The sequence below is a fragment of the Protopterus annectens genome, chromosome 6.part1 (genome assembly GCF_019279795.1).
Source record: "Protopterus annectens isolate FY-2018-M chromosome 6.part1, PAN1.0, whole genome shotgun sequence".
NCBI lineage: Eukaryota > Metazoa > Chordata > Ceratodontiformes > Protopteridae > Protopterus > Protopterus annectens.
Window position 1 is genome coordinate 429,111,405 of NC_056738.1, and position 23,369 is coordinate 429,134,773.

At 43.1% G+C, this 23,369-nt stretch overlaps 1 protein-coding gene across 1 annotated transcript in view; it reads right to left on the reverse strand.

Moving 5' to 3' along the window:
• Nucleotides 1–23,369, reverse strand: part of INO80D (INO80 complex subunit D) — a 1,521,357-nt gene that overhangs the window by 1,067,438 nt on the left and 430,550 nt on the right. The window contains exon 4 of the mRNA XM_044075859.1: nt 16,181–16,998. Coding sequence (XP_043931794.1) covers nt 16,181–16,998 — 818 coding nt within the window. The remainder of the gene's footprint in view (nt 1–16,180; nt 16,999–23,369) is intronic.

Genomic DNA, 23,369 nt, shown 5'->3' on the forward strand with positions numbered 1-23,369 from the left:
GGGAAATGGCAAAAATCGAGATTTTACAACAAAATCTCTGGAGAGGATGCCTGAAACAGGAGGTCATCCAAGAAGGGAAACACTTGGATCCCCCTTAGCCTGCAAAAAGCAATGACAGGAGCGAGGCATTTGGGGAATATCACTGGGGCAGTAGAAAGACCAAAGTGCAAAGCAGAGAATTGAAAATGCTAGGAAGCAACAAAGAAAAGGGGATGAATAGGGATATGAAGACAGGCATCCTTGAGGTCCAGAGACACCAGATAAGCCTGAGGAAGCAATACAGGGAACAAAGTCTGAAGGGTCAGCATTCAAAAAGGGGGAACCTTTAGAAAGGTGTTTAGATGACAAAGGTCCAGAATAGGTCTCCAATTGCCCTCTTTCCTGGGCACCATAGGTAAATGATGGACAAAATCCAGTAGTCTTGAGTAATCTTTAACCAAACAGGAAGAGAAAGCGGAATGTGGTGTGGCTGAGAAGAACAGGATAGTTAGACAGCACGTGGTTTATTAGGAAAGGGAGACCGACACAGAAATCTGGGTAATTTTAGCAGGAGAAGCCTGTTTCCCACCTTTCTTACCCTTGGGGGAGGGCGAGCCTGCCTATGAACAAAAGCTGGCTTACTGCGGTAAGCTGTTTGAAATTTAGGCAAAGCCTTGCTCTTATCTTGAAAAGACTTAAATCAGCAGCAACTTCACCAAACACGGGTTTGTTGTCCAGAGAAGCGTCCATCAAGTTAGCCTTAATATCATCGGGCAAAGATTGATGCCAAAAGCCAGGAATATCTCCTCATGACAGAACCAAATGCAACAGCCCTAGAAGAAGCTTCTGCTGCATCATAACTACACTTAATGGAAAGGTGAGTCACCTGGGAAGACATCCCTAACAGGGAAAGAGCAGAAGTCTTCCCTTCAGAGTCCAAGAGATCAGAAATTACATGACAGGCCTGGGAAAGATGAGCCAAAATGTATCTGGACATACGAGTCTGATAATTGACAGCCCTAAAAGCTAAGGTAGCAGAGGTATAAACCTTTTTACCTAGTCTTTCCATAGTTTTGCTGCCTTTATCAAAAGAAAGTAATTTAGAAGAAGGCAACAAATGAGATGGCTTGTCAGATGCCACAGATGCCACAGAAGGGTCAGCAGGAGGACACCTATAGAGAAATTTAAGGTTTTATAAGGAGCCTAAGGACCCATCAGGTTTCTTGGGTGCAGGGGGATGGGAATCAGGAGTCTTAGATGCAGTAGAAAAGGTATCCAACAATGCAGCCAAAACAGGAGGAACAACACAGAAGGTCTCAGAATCCATTTGCAGGAGCAATACCTCTTCTGTATCTCAGAAACCTGGGCACAATCCCATTTAAAAAACTCCACCATTTTGAAAATTGTCCCCCCTAAAGAAATTTCCTTGAAAGTAGTGTCAGGACTTGTAGACTCCTCCTCCTCAGACTCAAAGTCTAAAGGAGAGGGAATCTGAGATGAATAAGCAAGGGATTCCTCATCCGAATCCACCTCCTCTTCAGAGGAATCCTGTTCCTTAGATCTTTTGAGAGCAGAAGAGGACCAAGGGAAAGCTGGAACAGAAACTCCATAAGCAGTTTTCAAAGACATCAGAGCATTAAACAACCCCAAGTGAAATTCTGCTATTCACTCTACAGGTCCTTAGGAGCTGAAGAAACATGTTATAGACTTTTGCTTTTTCTTCAAATGGATGCCCGCCTTATAAAATTTGGATGGCTCAGACCCCAGACAGCATTCAATAATTGTAGTCGGGACTTCTTCTCTAACCAAAATCTGAGGAACACCCCTAGCTCCTCAGAAATAATCAGCCGCAGTTCCCCCTGAACATCCAAAGCAGAAATTTCCAAGGCCTCTAAGGACGTGGATAGGGTTGGATCCATGCCAGCCTCCGAAATGATCACAGCAGAAGAATCCAATGGCAGAGCCGGGCGATCTTCTGGGCTTTCACTTGCCTTGGAAGAGATGTCTGGCAGAGATGGCACAGCGGATGAATTGGACCTAGATTTCTTGGCCGCCTTCTTAACGGACAGCTAAACCCACAGAGCGGGAAGTTCCTTCTATCATGTCTTCTGATAAAAGCTTAAGATGTTTTGTTCTCCACATACAAGGCCAAAGAGGAAAGCTGACTACAGAGAGTCTTGGGAACAAAGACCTGACAACTGGAACAGGACATATGGTCATGGGAAGCACCAAGACAAAAACACCGCTCGTGACAATCTTTGAGGAAATCTGTCTCCCACACTAGCATTTACCCTTCCTGGATGACATGAAACTCCACAAGCAACAATCAAAAAGAAAAAAAAAAGATAAGACCAAAAAACCCCAATGGGGTACTTATCTGAAATTACTTGGTTTATCAGCAAACAGACAGGGCATTCAGACCGATGATCAAGAGATGGGGTTCAGACTGGTGGCAAATTAATGCTGAGAATAGTATATCCGGATGTCACCTTTATGCCTACGCTTCGAGAGGAGAATACTTGTGACGTCCAACATTACTTAGAGCAACCTAAAAGCTTTGGTGTACTGGACGGACATCAGGCCGCCCCTTGGTAGGGGATTCCATTGTACTGAGTACTGCAATAGTGAAATGGAAGGACATCATTCCTGTCCAATGAAAAGAAAACGCATCTGCCTTCCAGGTCTTCTTGCAAGGATTCCTGGAGCAGAATCTTGTCAGCTGATTGGAGGAGACCAATAGATCTACTTGAGAAACATCCCACAGATGGATCAAAAGTTTGAAGACCCCCTGATCTAGCTTCCATTCATAAGGGCCTACCCCTTGTCCTGCTGAGCTTGTCTGCCACACAATTTTGCTCTGACAGAATGTAGAATGACTGAAGACTGAGACTCTGTTGTGAAGCTATATTGCAAACTAATATGGCTATACTGCAAAGGGGGTACTACCTGGCTCTCCCTTGTTTGTTGATGTACCACATGACTGTGGTATTGTCTGTAACAGCTTGAAGAGGTCCTGGGAACCAAAGATGATTCAGAGTTGAGTGCCTTGATCAGTGTAAGCATACTGTTTTATATTTATGTGCTTGCATCTATCCTCACACATCTTGTACTTTTTTCTGTCCTGAAAACATCTTGTACTTTTTTCTATCCTGAAACTGCTCCCCAAAAAAGTCTGTGGCGAGTGACTGCTTTGGAACAGGGAGGGAGAAGGGGAAACCTGGACTTGGGGATATATGTTGTCTCCACAAAGTGAATTCTCTTCTGTCAACCCCCAGCACTGGAACTTGAAAAGGCAAAGAATGTTGGTGTTGGACCAAAGAAACTTCAGATACAAGTGTATATTTCTTATGTGGAGTCTTATCAGTAGTGTCATGAGAATCACAGAAACCATGAGACCATAAGACCCAAAATCCTGAGATAATTCCCTCACAGTGACCAAAGTCTGAGTGGAACAAGCTAGAAATAGATCTACACAGAGATCTATTTTTTTCCATGTGGAAGAAAAGCTCTTGAACTGTGGTGTCTAGTTGACATGCAGAAACACAATCCAGTAAGGAGTCAAGAAAGATTTTTGAATGTTCTCTTAGAATCTCAGCTTATACAAGAGCTCTCTCACCCAAGAGAGAGATTCAGGACACTTGGAAAAAGACTCTACAAAGATAACCAAGTCATCTAAACATGGAAATATTTGGATACCCTGTAGCCTGCAATGAGCTATAAATGGAGCTACAGACTTTGTGAAAATTCTTGGCATAGTGGATAGTCCAAAGGGTAAGGCCGAGAACTAATATGACCCAGATGCACAAAACCTTAATCATCATCATCTTTCGGCTTTTCCCGTTAGGGTTTGCCACAGTGGATCATCTCTTTCCATTTCTTCCTATCCTCTGCATCTTGCTCTGTCACACCAACCGCCTGCATGTCCTCTCTCACCACGTCCGTAAACCTTATCTTAGGCCTACCTCTTTTCCTCTTACCTGGCAGCTCCATCCTTAGCATCTTTTTCCCAATATACCCATCATCCCTCCTCAGCACATGTCCAAACCAACGCAATCTCGTCTCTCTTGCTTTGTCTCCAAACTGTCCAACATGAGCTGACCCTCTAATATACGGATTCCTAATCCTATCCATCCTAGTCACACCGAGTGCAAATCTTAACATCTTTAACTCTGCCACATCCAGCTCTGACTCCTGCCTTTTTGTCAATGCCACTGTCTCCAACCCATATAACATAGCTGGTCTCACTACTGTCTTGTAGACCTTCCCTTTCACTCTTACTGGTACCAGTCTGTCACAAATCACTCCTGACACTCTTCTCCACCCATTCCACCCTGCCTGTACTCTCTTCTTCACCTCTCTTCCACATTCACCATTACTCTGAACTGTTGATCCCAAGTACTTAAACTCGTCCACCTTTACCAACTCTACTCCCTGCATCCTCACCATTCCTCTACCCTCCCTCTCTGCATCCTCACCATTCCTCTACCCTCCCTCTCATTTACACACATATATTCTGTCTTAGTCCTGCTGACCTTCATTCCTCTGCTCTCTAGAGCACATCTCCACCTCTCCAGAGTCTCCTCAACCTGATTCCTACTCTCACTACAGATCACAATGTCATCTGCAAACATCATAGTCCACGGGGGCCTCCTGTCTGATCTCATTTGTCAACCTGTCCATCACCACTGCAAATAAGAAAGGACTCAGAGCTGATCCTTGATGTAATCCACCTCCACCTTAAACACATCTGTCACTCCCACTGCAGTCCTCACCACTGTCACACTACCCGTCGTACATATCCTGTACCACTCTTACATAGTTGTCTGCCACTCCTGACTTCCTCATACAATACCACAACTCTTCTCTAGGCACCCTGTCATATGCTTTCTCCAAGTCTTCAAAGACACAATGCAACTCCTTCTGACCTTCTCTGTATTTCTCCAATAACACTCTCAGAGCAAACATTGCATCTGTAGTGCTCTTTCCTGGCATGAAACCATACTGCTGATCACTAATCATCACTTCCCTTCTTAACCTAGCTTCTATTACTCTCTCCCATAACTTCAAGCTGTGACTGATCAATTTTATCCCTCTGTAGTTACTGCAGCTCTGCACATCACCCTTATTCTTAAAGATAGGTACCAAAACACTTTTACTCCACTCCTCAGGCATCCTCTGACTTTCCAAAATTCCATTAAACAATCTAGATAAAAATTCCACTGCCATTTCTCCCAAGCACCTCCATGCTTCCATTGGGATGTCATCTGGGCCAACAGCCTTTCCATTCTTCATCCTCTTCATAGCTGTCCTTACTTCCTCCTTGCTAATCTGTTTCACTTCTTGATTCACTATCCCCACATCATCCAACCTTTTGTCTCTCTCATTCTCTTCATTCATCAGCCTCTCAAAATACTCTTTCAATCTACTCAACACACTCTGCTCTCTTGTGAGTACCTTTCCCTCACAATCCTTTATCACCCTTACTTGCTGCACATCTTTACCAACTCTGTCCCTCTGTCTAGCCAATCGGTACAGCTCCTTTTCTCCCTCTTTAGTGTCCAATCTCTCATACAACTCTCCATACGCCTTATCCTTAGCTTTCACCACCTCTCCCTTTGCCATGCGCCTCATCTCCTTATACTCATGTCTACTTTCTTTATCTCTTTGACAATCCCACTTCTTCGCCAGCCTCTTCCTCTGTATACTCTCCTGTACTTCCTCATTCCACCACCAGGTCTCCTTGTCCTCCTTCCTCTGTCCAGATGTCACACCAAGCACCTTTCTAGCAGTCTCCCTTACTAGTTCTGCTGTAGTTACCCAGCTATTCGGTAACTCTCCACTGCCTCCCAGTGCCTGTCTTAACTCTTCCCTAAACTCCACTTCACAATCACCCTTTTTTAACTTCCACCATTTAATCCTTGGCACTGCTTTCACACTCCTCCTCCTCTTCTTGATCACCAACATCATCCTACAGACCACCATTCTATGCTGCTTAACTAAACTTTCCCCTGCCACCACTTTACAGTCTCCAATCTCCTTCAGACTGGCCCTCCTACATAGGAATTAATCCACCTGTGTGCATCTTCCTCCACTCTTGTACGTCATGCTATGCTCCTCCCTCTTCTTAAAAAACGTATTCACCACAGCCATGTCCATCCTTTTTGCAAAATCCACAATCATCTGACCTTCTGCATTCCTCTCCTTAACACCATACCTACCCCATCACTTACTCATCCCCTGTGTTCACTTCAACATGCCCATTAAAGTCCACTCCAATCACATGTCTCTCACCCTTGGGTACACTCACCACAACTTCATCCAACTCGCTCCAAAATTTCTCTTTCTCATCCATCGCACACCCAACTTCTGGAGCATATGCACTAACAGCATTCATCATTACACCATCAATTTCGAGCTTCATAAACATCACTCTGTCAGACACTCTCTTCACGTCTAAAACACTCTTGGCATATTGTTCCTTTAGTATAACCCCTACCCCATTTCTCCTGCCATCCACGCCATGATAGAACAATTTGAACCCGTTTCCTAAACACCTGGCCTTACTTCCCCTCCATCTGGTCTCTTGCACGCACAATATATCAACCTTCCTTCTCTCCATCATATCAGCTAGCTCTCTTCCTATACCAGTCATACTGCCAACATTCAAAGTTCCTACCCTCACTGCTACACTCCTAATCTTCCTCCTCTCTTCCTGCCTTCGGGCATGCCTTCACCCTCCTCTTTCTCCTTCGGCCAACAGTAACCCAATTTCTGCCAGCACCCTGTTGGCTAACAGTACTGGTGACGGTCATTGTTAACCCGGGCCTCGACCGATCCGGTATGGAAATATGAATTTTTCGCGCCATAAGTTATGTGTCATCATTTTTACGCCGGATGCCCTTCCTGACGCAACCCTCCCCATTTATCCGGGCATGGGACCGGCACAAAGAAATGCACTGGCTTGTGCATCCCCAGTGGTTGGGTTATACACAAAACCTTAATAAACTCCTGAAATCTGGATGAATAAGGATGTGATAAGTATCTTTTAAATGTAGTATTACCAGGAAAATTGAATGAGGAAGAAGAGGTAACCGGTTGTGAAATGGCATCATTTTAAATTTGCCCACTGTCACAGAGAGGTTTAGGAAAGAAAGATCCAGGGCTAGTCTCCAAGCATTTTCTTTTTTGGAACTAAAAACAACTCTGAACAAAACCTGCTTCCCACTCAGGAAGGAGGAACTGATTCTATCACTCCCTATGACAGCATGTGATGAAGGATGGGTGGAAAAAATGAGTGGCTGGTCTGTAGGATGGGGAATTATCCCCCGGAAAGGAGGAATTTCTTCCCATTGCCATCTGTAACCTTGATGAACTATCTTTAGAACCCATTTGTCTGAAACTATCTGCTGCCAAAGAGAAAAGTGCAGATTCAGACTTTCTGGAATACAACAGGGGGGGGGGGGACACAGTCTCCGTCAGTCATTCTGATTTATTGGGCTTTCCTTGATTTTGGAAGTTTCCAGAATTCTTTGCAGAGCCCCCATTGCCATTTCTTCTTAAATGTCTGTTTACCTGCATTTATTTGGTTTCTTACCAAAACTGGATGAGGAGTTGGCTGAAAAATCTTCTGAGATTTCCTTTATCAGTGTACCTTATCACACTTTTTGATAACCTGTGCAGCACATAAGCCAAAAACTAAATCTCTAACCAATTGAGAATTTAAAATCTTATTTTATCATCATCTGGGAGGTTCTGAGAATGCAGCCATGCAAACCTCCTTAAAACAGCGCCAGTGGCCATAACCCTTGAAGAAGTATCAACAGTCATACACACATTACATACAATGAGAGTAGTCACTTGAACAACAGACAAAATTAAATTATTTAAACAGATTTCTCCTCAAAAGAAGAAACTGCAGAAAAAACATTCCTCATGCTTTCACAATTAGTCAGGACAAACTAACATATGAGCCTGAAAATTCAAAATTCTGAAAATCAAAGGTGCAGAAGTATAAATCAAAGGTGCAGAAGTATATACTTTAACCCACATCAACAATCTTCCCTTTCTTGTCCGACGGAGTAGGACTGGAATTAGCAGAACTATTAACTAAAGCTACAGCTGCTGATTCAGGTTTGGGAAGAGTATATAAAAACTTAAAAAGACTGAGGAACTTTATACATCCTACCTGCTTTTTTAAAAGCAGCTGGCTGATTTCAGGAAAACTGCAGGCAGTAACACACACATCCTCCAAGGCAGACAAAACTAGAGGAATGGGTATAGGTTCTAGAAATTCCTTATGTAACAGCTCATGGTAGTTTCTGAGGGACTGAGAAGCCTCAGCATTCTCCAACCGAAAACACTAGCATATTCTGGAAATAGTCTCAGAGAAGGAAAAAACCCTCACTTTAAGAATCATAAACTGAACTCTCCTCAGAGTCTGAATCAAAAACCTGAGGAGAAAACCACATATCTTTCCCCTCATCCTCTTGTCCAGATTCAGAATCTTGAATATCTTCAGGAACAGAAGTCTTTTCAGCAAAACTACAAATTTTAACTGAAAATGGCACATGCAGCCTCTGATGAAGTTCAAATTCAATATTTAGCAGTTATTTGAAAATATATCCATATCCCCCATGAGTCAGTTAAGGACTATGGTCTAAGAAGGTAAGTTGACAAGCATCTAATGCCAAAAATAGACATCTTTTGAAACGTTACCTTTTTAATTAGTACTTGCTGACGAGATTAGTCTGTCAAACATCTCATTCCAAAAACCTGTAAGCATCTGGTTATTAGCCTGATGTTTGTTTTCACATCAAAAACTAAGCATATGAGATATGGGAGACAAACTGAAAGGTGAATATTTAATACAGCACACAGTGATTGAAACTGCAGACTCATTTAAGGACCTGGGTATATGGGTAAATTCAGCTATGAGTTTTTCTAATCATATCAACCAACTGGCTAATAATAGTTATAGAAAATACAGTTGTGTACACTTACCATAAGTGTAGATGTTTGAGTGTATTCACTGTTGCAGTCATCACATTTGGATTATCCCTGCCAGGGTAGCCCTCAGTCGGCCCGAATACCAGAGGCTTAGTATTTCTGCGTCAGTTGCCGTCACTCCAGGACTGATGTCAGGTCATCAGTAGTATAAAATAAGGCAGCCGACGTCATTACATGAGTTTTTCTTGGCCTGTCAGGAGCTCAAAGAGGGAGCTAGGTTATGGTGGAAGAACACCACCAGTAGAAAGTAAATACCAAAAATTCCTTGTAAGGAGGGAAAACAGAGAGAGAGAGACATGGGGGATGGAGGGAGGGAAACCAGGACTGCAACAGCGAATACACACTAACATCTACATTTATGGTAAGTGTACACAACTGTACTATGTTCTTCGTGTTTCACTCTTGCAGTCATCACATTTGGGTTGATTCCCAAAGCTGAAGAAGAGGGTGGAGGCAGTCAAGTAAACTGCGGGCTGGTTAGGATGCCCTGCAAGACTGCGGTGACAGAGCCTACCCTGGATTTGGAGAAGATAGGCAGGTGGTAATGCTTGGTGAAGGAATGAACTGATATCCATGTTGCAGCCTCCAGGATGTCCCTGGTGGGAACCCCTCTGGGGAAAGCTGCAGAGGTAGAGGTCTCTCTGATAGAATGTGCCCTGACTCCCTTAGGGGGAGGTTTCCCGTGTTGCTTGTAGCAGAAATGGATGCAGTGTGCTATCCATTTGGAAATGGTTTGTTTGGCTATGGCTTTGCCCTCTGCTCCTGCAGCAAAGCTTACAAAAAAAATTGATCAGTCTTTCTAAATGATTTAGTCCTGTCTTGGTAGAATCTGAGCTGTCTGTGCACATCTAGAGAGTGCAGTATTCTTTCCCCCTTGTTTTGTGGGTTAGGGAAAAAGGCGGGCAAATGAATGAATTGCTTTAGAGCCACACTGGACACCATCTTTAGCACGAAGGATGGGTTAATCCTGAGGGAGAACCTGTCAGCATGGAAAATGATGAAGGGGTCTACAGCCATTAATGCTTGTAGCTCGGATACTCTTCTTGCTGAAGTGATGGCCAGAAGAAAGGCTATCTTCCATGAGAGAAACTTTAACTCTGCTGAAGCTGCTGATTCAAAGGGGAGCAGGGTGAGCTTTTCCAACACAAAGTTTAGGTCCCAAGCTGGGGTAGGTGCTCTTCTGGGTGGCCTCAAGTTGTTAGCCCCTCTTATGAACTGTTTGATGAGAGAGTGTGAGAAAAGAGGTGGCTCTGTGCTGCAATGAGCACAGATAGTGGAGGCATGAATTTTAATAGAAGAAAGGGATAGATCCCTGTGTAGTAGGTCAGCAAGGTAATCCAGGATGAGAGGTAGGGAGGGTTCTGCCGCCCCAGCTCCCTTAGCCTGGATCTAGGTGCAAAACCTTTTCCATTTGTCAGCATAAGACTTTCTAGTGCTAGGGCATCTGGCCTCACATATAACATCTAGAACCCGTTTCTTGAGACTGGAAACTTGTGCAGTGGTCAGGGAATAAGCCAGGCTGCCAGATTGAGGGTCTGCAATTGGGGATGCATGAATTCACCTTCCTTCTGGGTCAGGAGTGTTGGGCTCTGAGGGAGATGCCATGGTGGCAGAGGTGACAGGCTGCGCAGCAGTGCGTACCATTGCTGGAGTGGCCAGTCTGAGGCAATCAGGATTGTCCTCTGTTTTTCCTCCCTTATTTTGAGCAGTACCCTTGTAATGAGCGGTAGTGGGGAAATGCAAAAACCGATAGGTTGTCCCACTGGAAGGATAGAGCATCCACCTTCTAGGCCTTGCAGTGATGCTCCCTGGTGCAGAACTTGCTGAACTGATGGCTGGAGTGGGAATGCAAAGAGGTTGACCTTTGGGGTGCCCCATTTCTGAGTTACAAGTGTAAAGGTTCTTTGGTCTAGCTGCCACTCGTGTGGGTCCAGAAGATTTCTGCTTAAGTTGTCTGCCAGAGAGTTTAGAGAGCCTGACAGGAACTAAGCTAACAGGTGTAGTTGCATGGCTGAGGCCATGTGCCAAAGGGTCATGGAGAGCCTGCACAAAGGGTACGCGTGAGTCCCTCCCTGCTTGTTGATATGCCACATCACAGTGGTGTTGTCTGTTTTGATCAGTAGAGCCCCCTGGGAGAGGAGGGGTATGAAAGCTGTCAGTGTGTGCTGGACAGCTAACATCTCTTTTTGGTTGATGTGCAGATGTATTTGATGTGGGCTCTATTGGCCCTGTATGCATCTGTTGTCTAGGTGTGCACCCCAGGCATAGTCTGATGCATCTGTGGTGAGGGTCCGGGTGGCGTGGGATTGAGAGAAGGGCAGACCCTTGTTGTGGTAGCATGCTGCTGCCCACCAAAGAAAATCTTTCCTTAAACAAGGTATCACTGCTATAAGAGTTTCCAGGTCTTGAGTGTTGACACCAAAGGCTTTTTAGGTACCACTGTAGTTTCCTCATATGCAGTCTGGCATATGGAATGAGTAGACTGCAAGAAGCCATGAAACCCAGAGCTTGCAGGATTTTCCTTGTGGATAACTGGGGTCTGGTGGCTTGTTGAGAGAAACAGGCTGTCAGGTAGGTTTGCTTTTCTATGTAAGGAATGCCATCTGGGATGCTGTGTCCAGGCTTGCTCCCAGGAATATAATTTTTTGGGTGGGTACTAGTTTGGATTTATTTTTGTTGATAGCATACCCCAGGGAGGTCAGTAGGTCCTTTACAAAGGCCAGGTGCTTGAGCAGCTTTTCCTGACTGTCTGCCTGAATTAGGCAGTGGTCTAAGTATGGGTAAATTTGAATATTTCTTTGTCTGCAAAAAGCAATGGCGGGAGCCAGACATTTTGTGAAAACTCTGGGAGCAGTGGATAAGCCAAAGGGAAGTGCAGAGAACTGAAAGTGCAGTGATCCTACCCTGAAACATAGATATTTCCTGTACGAGTCCCTGATTGGAATGAGTAGGCAGGCCTCTTTTAGGTCTAGGGTGGCTAACCAGGCATCCTTGGAGAGCATAGGTAGTAGTTGCTGGAAGGTGAGCATTTTGAATTTTGGCATCACCAGAAAGGTGTTTAGAATGGATAGATCGAGGATGGGGCACAAGGTGCTCTCTTTTCTGGCTACCAGGAAGAGTCTGGAGTAGAAACCTTGGCCTATCTGCTCTGCAGGAATGTGCTCTATTGCCCTCAGAGAGCAGGGAAAGAACTTGCTTTTTGACCTTTGCCCACTTGTTTGGGGGAAGATCTGGGAACTCTTTTGGGGTTGGTAGAGTGTGGAAATAAAATTTGTATCCCTGGGACACTATGTTGAGGACCCAGCAGTCGTTGGTAATGGTGGCCCAGGTGCTTGCGTGGAAGGAGAGTTTTCCTCCTAGGGGTAAGTGAAGGTGGGCAGAGGGAGGGGGCGGAAGTGGAGAGTCATTGTGAGCTCTTACCATGAGGGGGGTGGCTTAGCACTCCCTGGTTTTGAAGAGGAGGAACTCCATTGCTTAGATCTCTGCATTCCCTGGGGCTGCTGTCTGGGGGGGGGGCTGCTTCTCCGGGGTCTGGGCTGAGCTGACCTGGAGGGGGCAGGAAAGGACCAGAGCTTGGAGGGGCAATGCCTACTGAACCTGGGTGGCTGGACCTGTAGGAAGTCTTTAACTGTCTGCATAGATTTAGCTTTTTCTTCCATCTTTTTTAAGACCTCCTCTGCCTTGGTGCCAAACAAGTTGTCTTTGTGTAAGGGTGCATCCAAGGATTTGGATTTGACATGGTCTGGCAAGGGCTGCTCCTTAAGTCAAGCATGTCTTCTAAGGACAGAACCAGTGACTGCTGCCCTGCAAGACGCTTCTAGGGCATCAAAACCACACTGTAAGGTGTGCTTAGTTACTTGACTTGCAGAATGCATTATCTCTTGTAACTCTATTTTCTGCACAAGCAGGAAAAGATGATATTTTTTTGTTTGAGGAGTTCCATGGTATGTTGCTGAAATTTTAGAATATGGAACCGACAATTTAGTGATCTAATAGCAAGAGTAGCAGAGGTATGTACTTTTTTACCCCATCTGTCTAATGCTCGGGAATCCCAGTCTGAGGGGGTGGGATTCTTAGCAGGAGTTGCTTTAATTCCTTTAGGCCCTTGAGAAATAACCGCAGGGTCAGCAGTAGGATTTTTGAAAAGAAATTTGTGAGTCAGGGACTCTATAGTACTTGTCAGGTTTCCTGGGAGCAGGAGGGAGGGTGTCAGGAGTCAAAATAGAGTCCATGAAAACATCATCCACAACATCCAGGACAGAAGGAATGGCCAGAGGTCTGTGCTGTGGAAGATCTAAGAATTCCCAGAGTCTCTTTTTAGACTGAGGGTAGTCCTGACATTCCCATTGGAAATGCTCCCCTAAAGTATGTAGGGTTTTCCCCAAGGAAACTCCTTGGGTGGAGAGGCTGAAGGAATGGATTCCTCTGCATCAGAAGCCTCATAAGCAGAGAGGGATTGCATGTCTTCATATTCAGATGCCTCAGAGTCATCGGAAACCTGTTTAGATAAAACTACTGAGGACAAATCTTTTTCTTTTGGAAGGGGTAGCTTGGCTTCCCCTGATCAGCATTACAAGGTCTTCCGCCATTTTAAGGATTTGAGACTGAGGCAAGGAAGCAGGTGCCAGAGATTGGGTTGTCGGTTTCTTGGGCGTGGTTCATACCCTGGGCCTTACAAACTCAGTAGTTTTCGAAAGAATGGTAGACGCGACAAAAGTTGGTCTGTGTCGAGAATCGGCAGTGCTAAGTACTTCCTCGGAAGCCAGTGCCTGCTCAGTGGCTCTGGACCCAACCAAGGTAGAGACATCCGCAGGATCCTTAGTCGATGAAGAGTCTTGCGGCATACCGGACTCCGAAAGGGTCTCAGTAGCAGCCTGCGAATCCACAGAAGTGGGCACCAGAGGCTGCGAAAGTGCCTCACTGAGGACTGGAGAACTGACTACTAGCTTAACGGAAGCATCGTCAGTAGGTTTGGACCCATGCGGTCCTGTCTCTGTCTTTATCCTTACATTTTTTGGGAAGATCTGCTGTCAGATGGCTTACTGAAGCCATATCAGAATTTGAGGACTAAGAACGAAAATATCTACCTACATTAAAGGCCTGACGATGTATAGTTCTGGCACTGAACAAAGCAAAAAAGCGACAGCAGGGGACGTCATGGTCTGGGCCTAAGCAAGTGACGCAGTAAGAATGAAAGTCTTGGTGTGGTATTTGCTTTCCACAGGCGAGACAATTGGTAACTTTTTATGACATTGTTTAGAGCAAGAAAAAAGAATCCCCAACAGGGTACTTAGCTTTAGAAGACTTCAACTTCAATTTGGAAAACGAAAACTCAGGTAGCGGCTGACCGGCACTAGTGCGAACTGCTTCTGCTTTGGGCTCCTCAGCAAGAAAGACTGACATAATGGGGTCGGCTACCTTATTTTATACTACTGATGACCTGATGTCAGTACTGGAGCGACGGCAACCGAAACAGAAATACTAAGCATCTGGTATTTGGGCCGACTGAGGGCTACCCTGGCAGGGATAACCCAAATGTAATGACTGCAACAGTGAAACACGAAGAACATCTATAGGTTGTATAAAAAGATTTATAAAGTCTAGAAAACTGAACATAACGAAATTGTTTGTTAGTTGCATTAGACCCAAAATGGAGTATGGAATAACAATATAGAAACCCTATAGCAAAACAACCATGAATAAACTGGAAAGAGTATAGCGGAAATATACCAAGGGCATCCATGGATGTGAAAATCTAAGTTATTATGAAAGACTAAAATATCTGAACTTGTACAGTGTCTCTTACAGATATCTAAGAGGAGATCTTATTCAGGTATTTAGGGCATTGAGGGACAACTACCTCTGGGAATGTTTGGGGTTATCAAAAAATACTAGAGAATCATCAGATAGCCTATGTAGAAGATTCTATAGGAATGAGAAGTGTACTAATTGGTTCTCTGACAGAGTAGTTGATGCTTGGAACAGACTACCAAATTACATTAAAGCAAGTACTAGTTTAGATATTTTTAAGATCAGCCTGGTTACTTACTATGGGAACAAGTGTTTTGGTATATTGGCAAGCTAGAAGGGCATTAATGCCAGTGCTTGAAACATTTCTATGTATGTATGTAACCTTAACTATAAATGATAGATTACTATTACACCAAATTAGGCCACTGTTAAAACACAAGAGAACATATTCTATGCTTTAAAATACTCTGCAACAAGTTGTTCAAAGTGAACTAACAAACTTGAAAACAAAATGCATGTCATTACATACGCAAAGTCAGAGTGGGCACTCATAGGCCAAGCACCACAGAATCCATACAGTGGTTGGTTCCCAAATCCTCTACCTCATCATTCTTTCTTTTCCTCTCCTTCTTAGTATTTCAAACTGTAAACATATTAAACTTTGATGCATTTAACCAACTAGTGCACAGATACCACCTGAGAAGAATGTAAACAAACATGCTGCATAAAACCATATATGGACAAAGAAGTGAAACAAACCAAGCCTCAATTTAAGGGATTTGATAACATGTGGTCAATCTCAACTTAAACACTCAAGTGAACATAGGTTCATAGGTGTTTACTAGCCTAACGACCACAAGGGCCTTTTTAAGCCTAGCCATGCATCCCAAATCTATGACAAGTTCTGTTACCCTTGATAAGTGTAAGCAGGGGCTTGTGAAAGCAACCATTTACAGGTTTCCCTGTGTCCATTAGAGACATAGGTGCCAAATCAGAGATGAATTTCCGGTTCCCCATCCATTGTCCAAGTTACATTTGAATTGGGTTAGGGAGGAATGCTGGTTCACATGGATGAAGAGCCTGTTCCAGAGATGGGGTAGTCTCTTGGATACATAACTGTCTGTCCAGCAGGTCTTATTTGTATCACAAGCAGGGTTTAAATCTTCAGAACGGGTAATTCTGGTGCTGTTTGTTTTGTGGATATGCAGGAGGCCCATCAGAATGGGGTCTGACAATGCCCTGTATATGCCACACATAGATCTCCCCTCGAAAGCCTGTAGGAGACAGAATACAGGAGTCTTGCCACACAACCCCTGAATAGAAAACATAAACATGGACATATAAAACAGAAACATTACACACTCTTATTTTCAAGAAAACAAAATAAAAATAATGCACATCAATAATACATCAATACCACCAAATTAAAATATTTTCTACCAACCTAAATGTGGGAAAAGATCACAATTTAGTTGCTGCCTCTGCAAGCAGAGCTTCAAAAGTTTCTGTAACCTGCTTACACAGGTTGAGTGTCGAGTATAGTTTGCAGCTTTGATGACCACCTTTTCTGGCTTAGAAGAGTCGGCAACTGCAGCAGGTGGATGCAGTAACAATGGAGAAGAAGGGTGTGGAAGAGGTGTTTTTTTGCTTGGTGACTGGCTGACATGTGCTACAGTTTGTGTGACATGGCATGATCCCTGTGTTGGCTGGCTGGTGTTCTGAGGTTGAGATGGCTTAGAATCTATGACTTGGGATAATCCAGCAGCTTTGGAAGGACTAGTCAAACAAGGGGGGTGGGTGTTCAGCTGCTGCAATGGTGGCAGTTGTGATGCCTGAGGCAAAAGCAGTGGTGGTTGTGGTGTTTGCTGTGGTTGCTGAGAAGGTGCAGAGGGTTGTCTAAAGTGCTCAAGATTTAGTTTTATAACCTCTGCCTCTTTCAGACGCTGCTGGTTCTGGACGAGTTTGCTCTGCAGTTTCTTTTTAACTGCCACACCTTTCTTCAAGTCATCTTCCTCCTCATTGAATGCAAAAGGGTCCTCAAGGTCCATCTCTAGGTAGTGAATGGGTAGCCTTGCCAGAGGTGGAGACAGTGCTGGCCTATCCAGTCCATTGGGCATTTTCAGAGTCAGAGTGGGCATGGATAGGCTAAGCGCCACAGAATCCATCTGATGCCTGGTTCGTAAATCCTCTATCTGATCATTCTTTTTTTTCCTCTCCTTCTTAGGTATAAAACCAAGGACTTGCAGATGACTGTTGCAGTATCTTGAAAAACACAAAAAAAAAAAACACAGCAATTTGTAACATTACTATTTTTTCACACTTTATTAGCAGTTCATATTACTTTGAACAGCTTCAACGAGCCTTCAGTTTTTGCACAGTGACAGCAAAAAAAAAAAGTATAAACTTTGTTTCTCTTTCTCCATACACACATACATATATATGTGTGTATATATATATATATATATATATATATATATATATATATATATATATATGTGTGTATGTATATATATATATATATATATATATATGTTTGTGTGTGTGTGTGTTGTATACATATATATATATATATATATATATATATATATATATACATATATATATATATATATATATATATATATATATATATATATATATATATATATATATACACACACATATACATACACTAATTTTCAAGCAATGGTAAGAAGACTGACGGTTTACCCATGTCCACATCATCCACAGCATACATTTCAAAACTGCATCTTTCTCCAGGTTTGTCTCCGTATAGTTCCTCATACCCTGTTATAACTAGGCATCCCTGATGGTCAGACACAAAGATGTTTGCCTTGCTCAGTGTCAGAAACACTGGGATGACAGTGGGAGTAAGGTGTCTCCATTATCTCCTTTCCCAGCAAAGATGTCCAAACAAATTATTATTTAAGATGCTCATTCATATATTTTACAGAACATATTTTATGCAAACTATAGGGCTGCCTACTTTCTTTTAGATAAAATTTCCTTTTTTTCGCTTTTTAATCAAGCACAATTTATCCTTGCTGTATTTCAGGGACATTTACAATTTTCAAACATGCACTCTCTTCCTGTAGATCTTCAAACATAGCTCGGACAATTGGATGAGTACCCAAAAATACACTCTGGGACTTGCATACTTTGCTCTCCTATAACACACTGGTAGAGCCGAATGGTGGTTATTGGCAAGGTAACACATGGAATCTGGCCTAAAAGCCTTGTATTTCATATGATTCACTACTGAGCAATTTGCTTGTCACAAATTATGTATCCAATAACACTTCTCTGTATAATGCAGCTGAAAACAAGCATAAGATAGGATAAAAAAGTAAGTTTTTAAGTATAACTGAAACATGTTAGGAAAGCAGAGCATATATAAATAAACACATTAAGTAAACATTGAATAAAAAAATGTGGTACTCTAATGTTGTTCTGCAAACAGAACTTCTGAAGAAGTTTTATCACACAGACTACATTTAAAATGTACTTTTACCAAATAGTGTTAGCTGCAATGTATGCAAAAAAAAAAAAAAAAAAAAACAGATGTTGAAAGTACTCACCAGAAAAGGATCTCTTTCAGTACTACTGAAGTATAAGGATTAACAACCATTTTCAGATACCAGTTCTTCTACGGATGTCACCCCCCAACCCAAGCAGTTAGGTATTCCTTTATGGAAGGAGTATAGCCTACTTTCTTTAGCAAACCACTACTGATACAGCAACCACACTTATCTGTGTTTTGTTCTGTAACAGAAAAGACACAAGGATCACCAGCAAACAGCTCCAAGATATAGTAAGCCACTGCTAGAGTATAAGTAAATGTGTAGATGGAGGCTGATCCCATCCTCAACCTACAAAACCATTTACTGAAAACTGTAAGAAAAGAAAAACAGCAAAGCTAACGTCTTCACTGTATTAACACCTCAAAATCTCCCCTAGTGGAGGCCCATGGAATAAATGCAAATGACGCTAAGTGAAAGTCACGTCGTGGTTCAAAAGCCATGCAGCTAAAACACTAGTATGTCCTTAAAGAGTCATCTGCCTGTATCCCATGGACCTTTACTACAGCAGTTCAAGGTATTACACAGTGAAGACTATCTTTGCTGAACCTCCACTTGTGTAATATGCCGTTATGTTCTTGTGGTCAGCACCCCCACCTCCCTTCTTGCAAAAAAAGTACTTCCCTGACCACTTACATTTTGGTTAGTTCAAGATGTGTGTACGTGTTTTGTAAATCATTGCCAAGTCAGTGGGAAGGAAGACTTCATGTACTGCAGCATGGACCTACAGCTCAAAATATCATGCTACAGGTAAGATTTGCTAGACCACTGGAAGGCCTTAACTCTCATCTTGACGAATGTAAGCTGTTCTGTCTTCCTAAAGTCCTTTGTTTTCTGGATACAATACCGCAGTTACATTCAGTTATCTATGCCATGATTCCTTCTCTGGGACTCGGACTGGAAAACAGACAGTTGTACAAGTTGGTACAAGACTCAAAGAAACTATGTGGAGCATAAAGAAGTAATTCATCCTAACGAAGACCCTGGCCTTGAAGAAAATAATTCCTCAAATTCTTTTACACACTGTTTAACCACTACGGCTGACGTAATAAACTAGGGACCCTAAAAGAACATGATACGATAGCTGAAATATACCATAACTGGCAAAAAGGAAACACCTACCTTTGAAAGGTGAAACACACAATACAGGAGACCAAGAACTGGGCAGGTGGAGAAGCATACAACTGAAAATCTCATCCATTAGGAGGGCAGGAAGCCCTACAAGGCCACCTTTGGACTTTCTTCAAAATGAACAGCATCTTTAAAAAGAAAAGGTGATGGATACGGATCAGGTGTATCCTCCAAAAGCTCCATAGTTCAGAAGGATAAATCCCTGACTGCTACTACATGATCTAGTACTGACTAATAGCCCAGGCAATATAGGAGCCACTGAGTGAGGGTGGCAGTGATGGATGCCAGCTCACCCATCCTGGGAGAAAAGAGGCAGTTAGGCTTGCTGCAGTGACAAAACCTACTGCAGAGAGAGATATGCGTCATGTACTACATTGGCCGACAATATTAGATTTGGTGCTGACAAGCTACAATCATTAGGCAACCTTCTTTGTGCATCTGCAAAAAAAGGAATATGGTGCATAGCATGACATACTCTCATACATGCAATTATGCATGTCACCTACCCAGGTGAGGAACTGGGCCTAAAAAAGGGGAAAAACTAAAACTTCTACAGATTACACCAAAATCTTGCTCCCATGCATGGACAGAGGACTGGTGATGAAAGACAATATCTTTCTGGATGGAGTAGATCCCTACAGGGAGATTAGGGGTGTTGAAGTCCATGAAAGGAGTGGAGGGGGTAGGACAAGCACATTGGTGAATAGGATATCTGCAAGGAGGGTAGAGATGGACTTGACTGGGAAGGTCCAAGAAAAAAATGTAAATCATCCATAATGTCAGATGAAGGATAGCTCTGGGTACATTACCATGTCCCCCGTCATGTTAGGAAAGCTGAGTGGATTTCCAATGGGGAAATGTTCTTCTGACAAAAGGGATTAACAACAACAACTGTGTGGGCCAATTGCTAAAAAATTAGGTTTGCACCTTCTATTTCAACTTTCAGCAGTAAATTGTGAGTAAGAGTGAGCAGAAGTTAGTGGACAGGTCATACAGAAAGCATTAAATCCAATTCAGGGCATGGCATTCTGACTCTTTGTAAAATTATTTATTCAGGCAGTTGCTTGTGAAGTGAAAATGTACACCTCTGGCTGACCCTAAGCTGTGCGACTTTTAGAAGGAGCTGTCATCTACTTTCTGTTTGTAGTTTGAATACCTCAAATGCTGAGAAAGCCCATCTGAGTGTTCTTCCATGTCAGGAAAGAAGCTACAAGAATTAATCCACTCTCCTCAACCAGCTTTCATAGCTACAAAGACAGCCTTGAAAGAAGACAGCATTGTATAAAACATCCCCTCATCTGTCATTTCTGTGGTGCTGCCTGCCCTTATATACAAGGTGTCCAGGCTTATCCCTGAATCTTATTCATCAACTGTTATGTGGACTCCACAGAGTTGCTTCTGGTTTATGTGCAACTCCATGAGACTAGATGACAACCACTGAGTCATATTTGCTGAAGTGAGCTCCCCTTTTCAATTCTGAGACTTTTACTCTTAAAATTTTGGACAGAAAGGTGGAACTATGGATTTCTCAAGACATAGCTGTGAAAAAACAATACACCACTACCATGCCTTCTTTACTTGGGGATAAGGGAATATAGAGATAGTAAAGTTGTGTACCTACCATAAATGTAGATGTTCGAGTGTATTCACTGTTGCAGTCATTACTCTTGGGTTATCCTGCTGGCAGGCTACCCGCAGTCGGACTGAATTCCAAAGTCTATGTCCGGCGTCGGTTGCTGTTGCCTCTTCCCTGACGTCAGTGCGCCAGGGGTATAAAAAAAGCAGCCAACGCCATTTTCTTCAGTTTTTCTTGCCCCAGATGTCAGGTGCCCCCATATTGGTGGGCTGAAAATTATGCCAATACGTATGCATGCACAAAAATAAACATTTCCTTCATCTACAAGCAAATACCCATGCTGGAGACTTCCCTTTACTCTTCTTATGTGGCCAAAATCTGGAACTCCCTGCCTACATCCTTATCCCTGATTACCTCACTACCTACATTTAAAAAAGCTATCTACAACTACCTCAGCAACAAATGGTTATGTCCCTGTTCAACTCCAGACTAACACCTGATCCACTCCAGTACTATTGTAACCATTGTCCTAGAGTCCTATCCGTTACTTGCATATAAATGTATACTACATCAAAGGTATGATAACATACATATAACAGTGTTAGTATGAACAATGTAAAACTGTTTAATGACTATTGTAAACTGTATCTGTCTGTAGTTTTTACCTATAAGTGTCTTTAGTTTATACCTATAAGTGTCAATAACTAGATATCCTAATGGGTCTACATGAAATATGTACCCATGTTTGTCTGTATGTTCTGTAAAAATTGTCTCTCTGGAGCTTTTCTCCCCGGGCCTCCACTAAAAATGGACATATATCCAGCTGGACTATCCCGGTTAACAAATGTAAAATAAAATAAATAAATAAATACACCACATAGGTAGTATAGGATAGAGAAGTACAGATAAGTCCCAGCAAAGAAAAAGGGGGATGGTGGGTGGGCAGCCTGTACTGCAACAGTGAATACACTCGAACATCTACATTTATGGTAGGTACACAACTGTACTATGTTCATCGTGTTTCATTGTTGCAGCCATTACTCTTGGGTTGAATCCCAAAGCAGAGGATGGGTGGCTGGGCTAAATAGGATTAGGAGAGGCTGAGGCCCTGCAGAACTGCAGTGGCAAAGTCTGCTCTGGATTTAGAGTAAAGTGGTAAGTGGTAGTGCTTTGTAAAGGTGTGCACTGAACTCCAAGTTGCAGCCTCTAAGATGTCTTTGGTTGGTACTCCTCTGAGGAAGGCTGCTGAAGTGGCTGCTGCTCTTGTAGAATGAGGCCTAATGCCCTTAGGCACTGATTTGCCATGCTGAGAATAGCAGAAATGGATGCAATGGCCTATCCATTTAGAAATAGTCTGTTTTGAGACAGCCTTTCCTTGTGATCCTGCAGCATATGACACTAAAAGTTGTTCAGTCTTTCTGAAAGCTTTAGTTCTGTCCAAGTTGAAGCGTAGCTGCCTGTGTACGTCCAAAGAATGCAGAATTTTCTCACCCTTGCTCTGTGGATTTGGATAAAAGGTAGGCAAGTGAATGGTTTGGTTGAGGGCCACACCGGACACCACCTTAGGCATAAATGTTGGGTTTGTCCTCAGAGAAACCCTGTCTGGATGAAAAATGATAAAAGGTTCCACAGCCATGAGTGCTTGCAGAGGTTATTGCTAGGAGCAGAGCTGTTTTCCAGGATAAGAATTTTATATCCGCTGTTGAGGCTGGCTCAAAAAGAGGCAGTGTGAGGTTTTCCAAGACATAACTGAGGTCCCATGCCGGAATTGGTGCTCTCCTTGGAGGCCTGATGTTTTTGGCCCCTCTGAAGTACTGCCTTATTAAAGGATGAGAAAAGATAAGTGGTCCTTGTATTGTAATGGGCTGAAATGACAGAGACAGGAATCTTAATTAATGAAAAAGAAAGGCCTTTGTCCAGCATCTCAGTTAGGTATTGTAAAATCTGAGGGATATTTGGTACATACGTGTCAATGCCTTGTTCCTGGTTCCAAGCACAGAATCTCTTCCATTTTTCTGCATAAGATTTTCTGGTACTGGGCCTCCTGGCCTCCAAGATAACATCCATAACAGCTTTTGAAAGAGGAGTGTTCTGAATGGCTACATTATCCGCCATGCTGCCAGATTTAAGATCCTGAGTTGGCTGTGCAGGATCTGATTGTTTTGTTGGGTCAGCAAATGAGAAGTTTGAGGCAATATCCATGCTGGACCTTGAGACAAGCTCTTTAGGATTGGGTACCAGTGCTGGCGTGGCCAGTCTGGTGCTATCAGTATCATTTTTGGCTTCTCTTGTCTGACCTTTAGGAGTACCCTGGGAAGGAGAGGCAGTGGAGGAAAGGCATATACTGT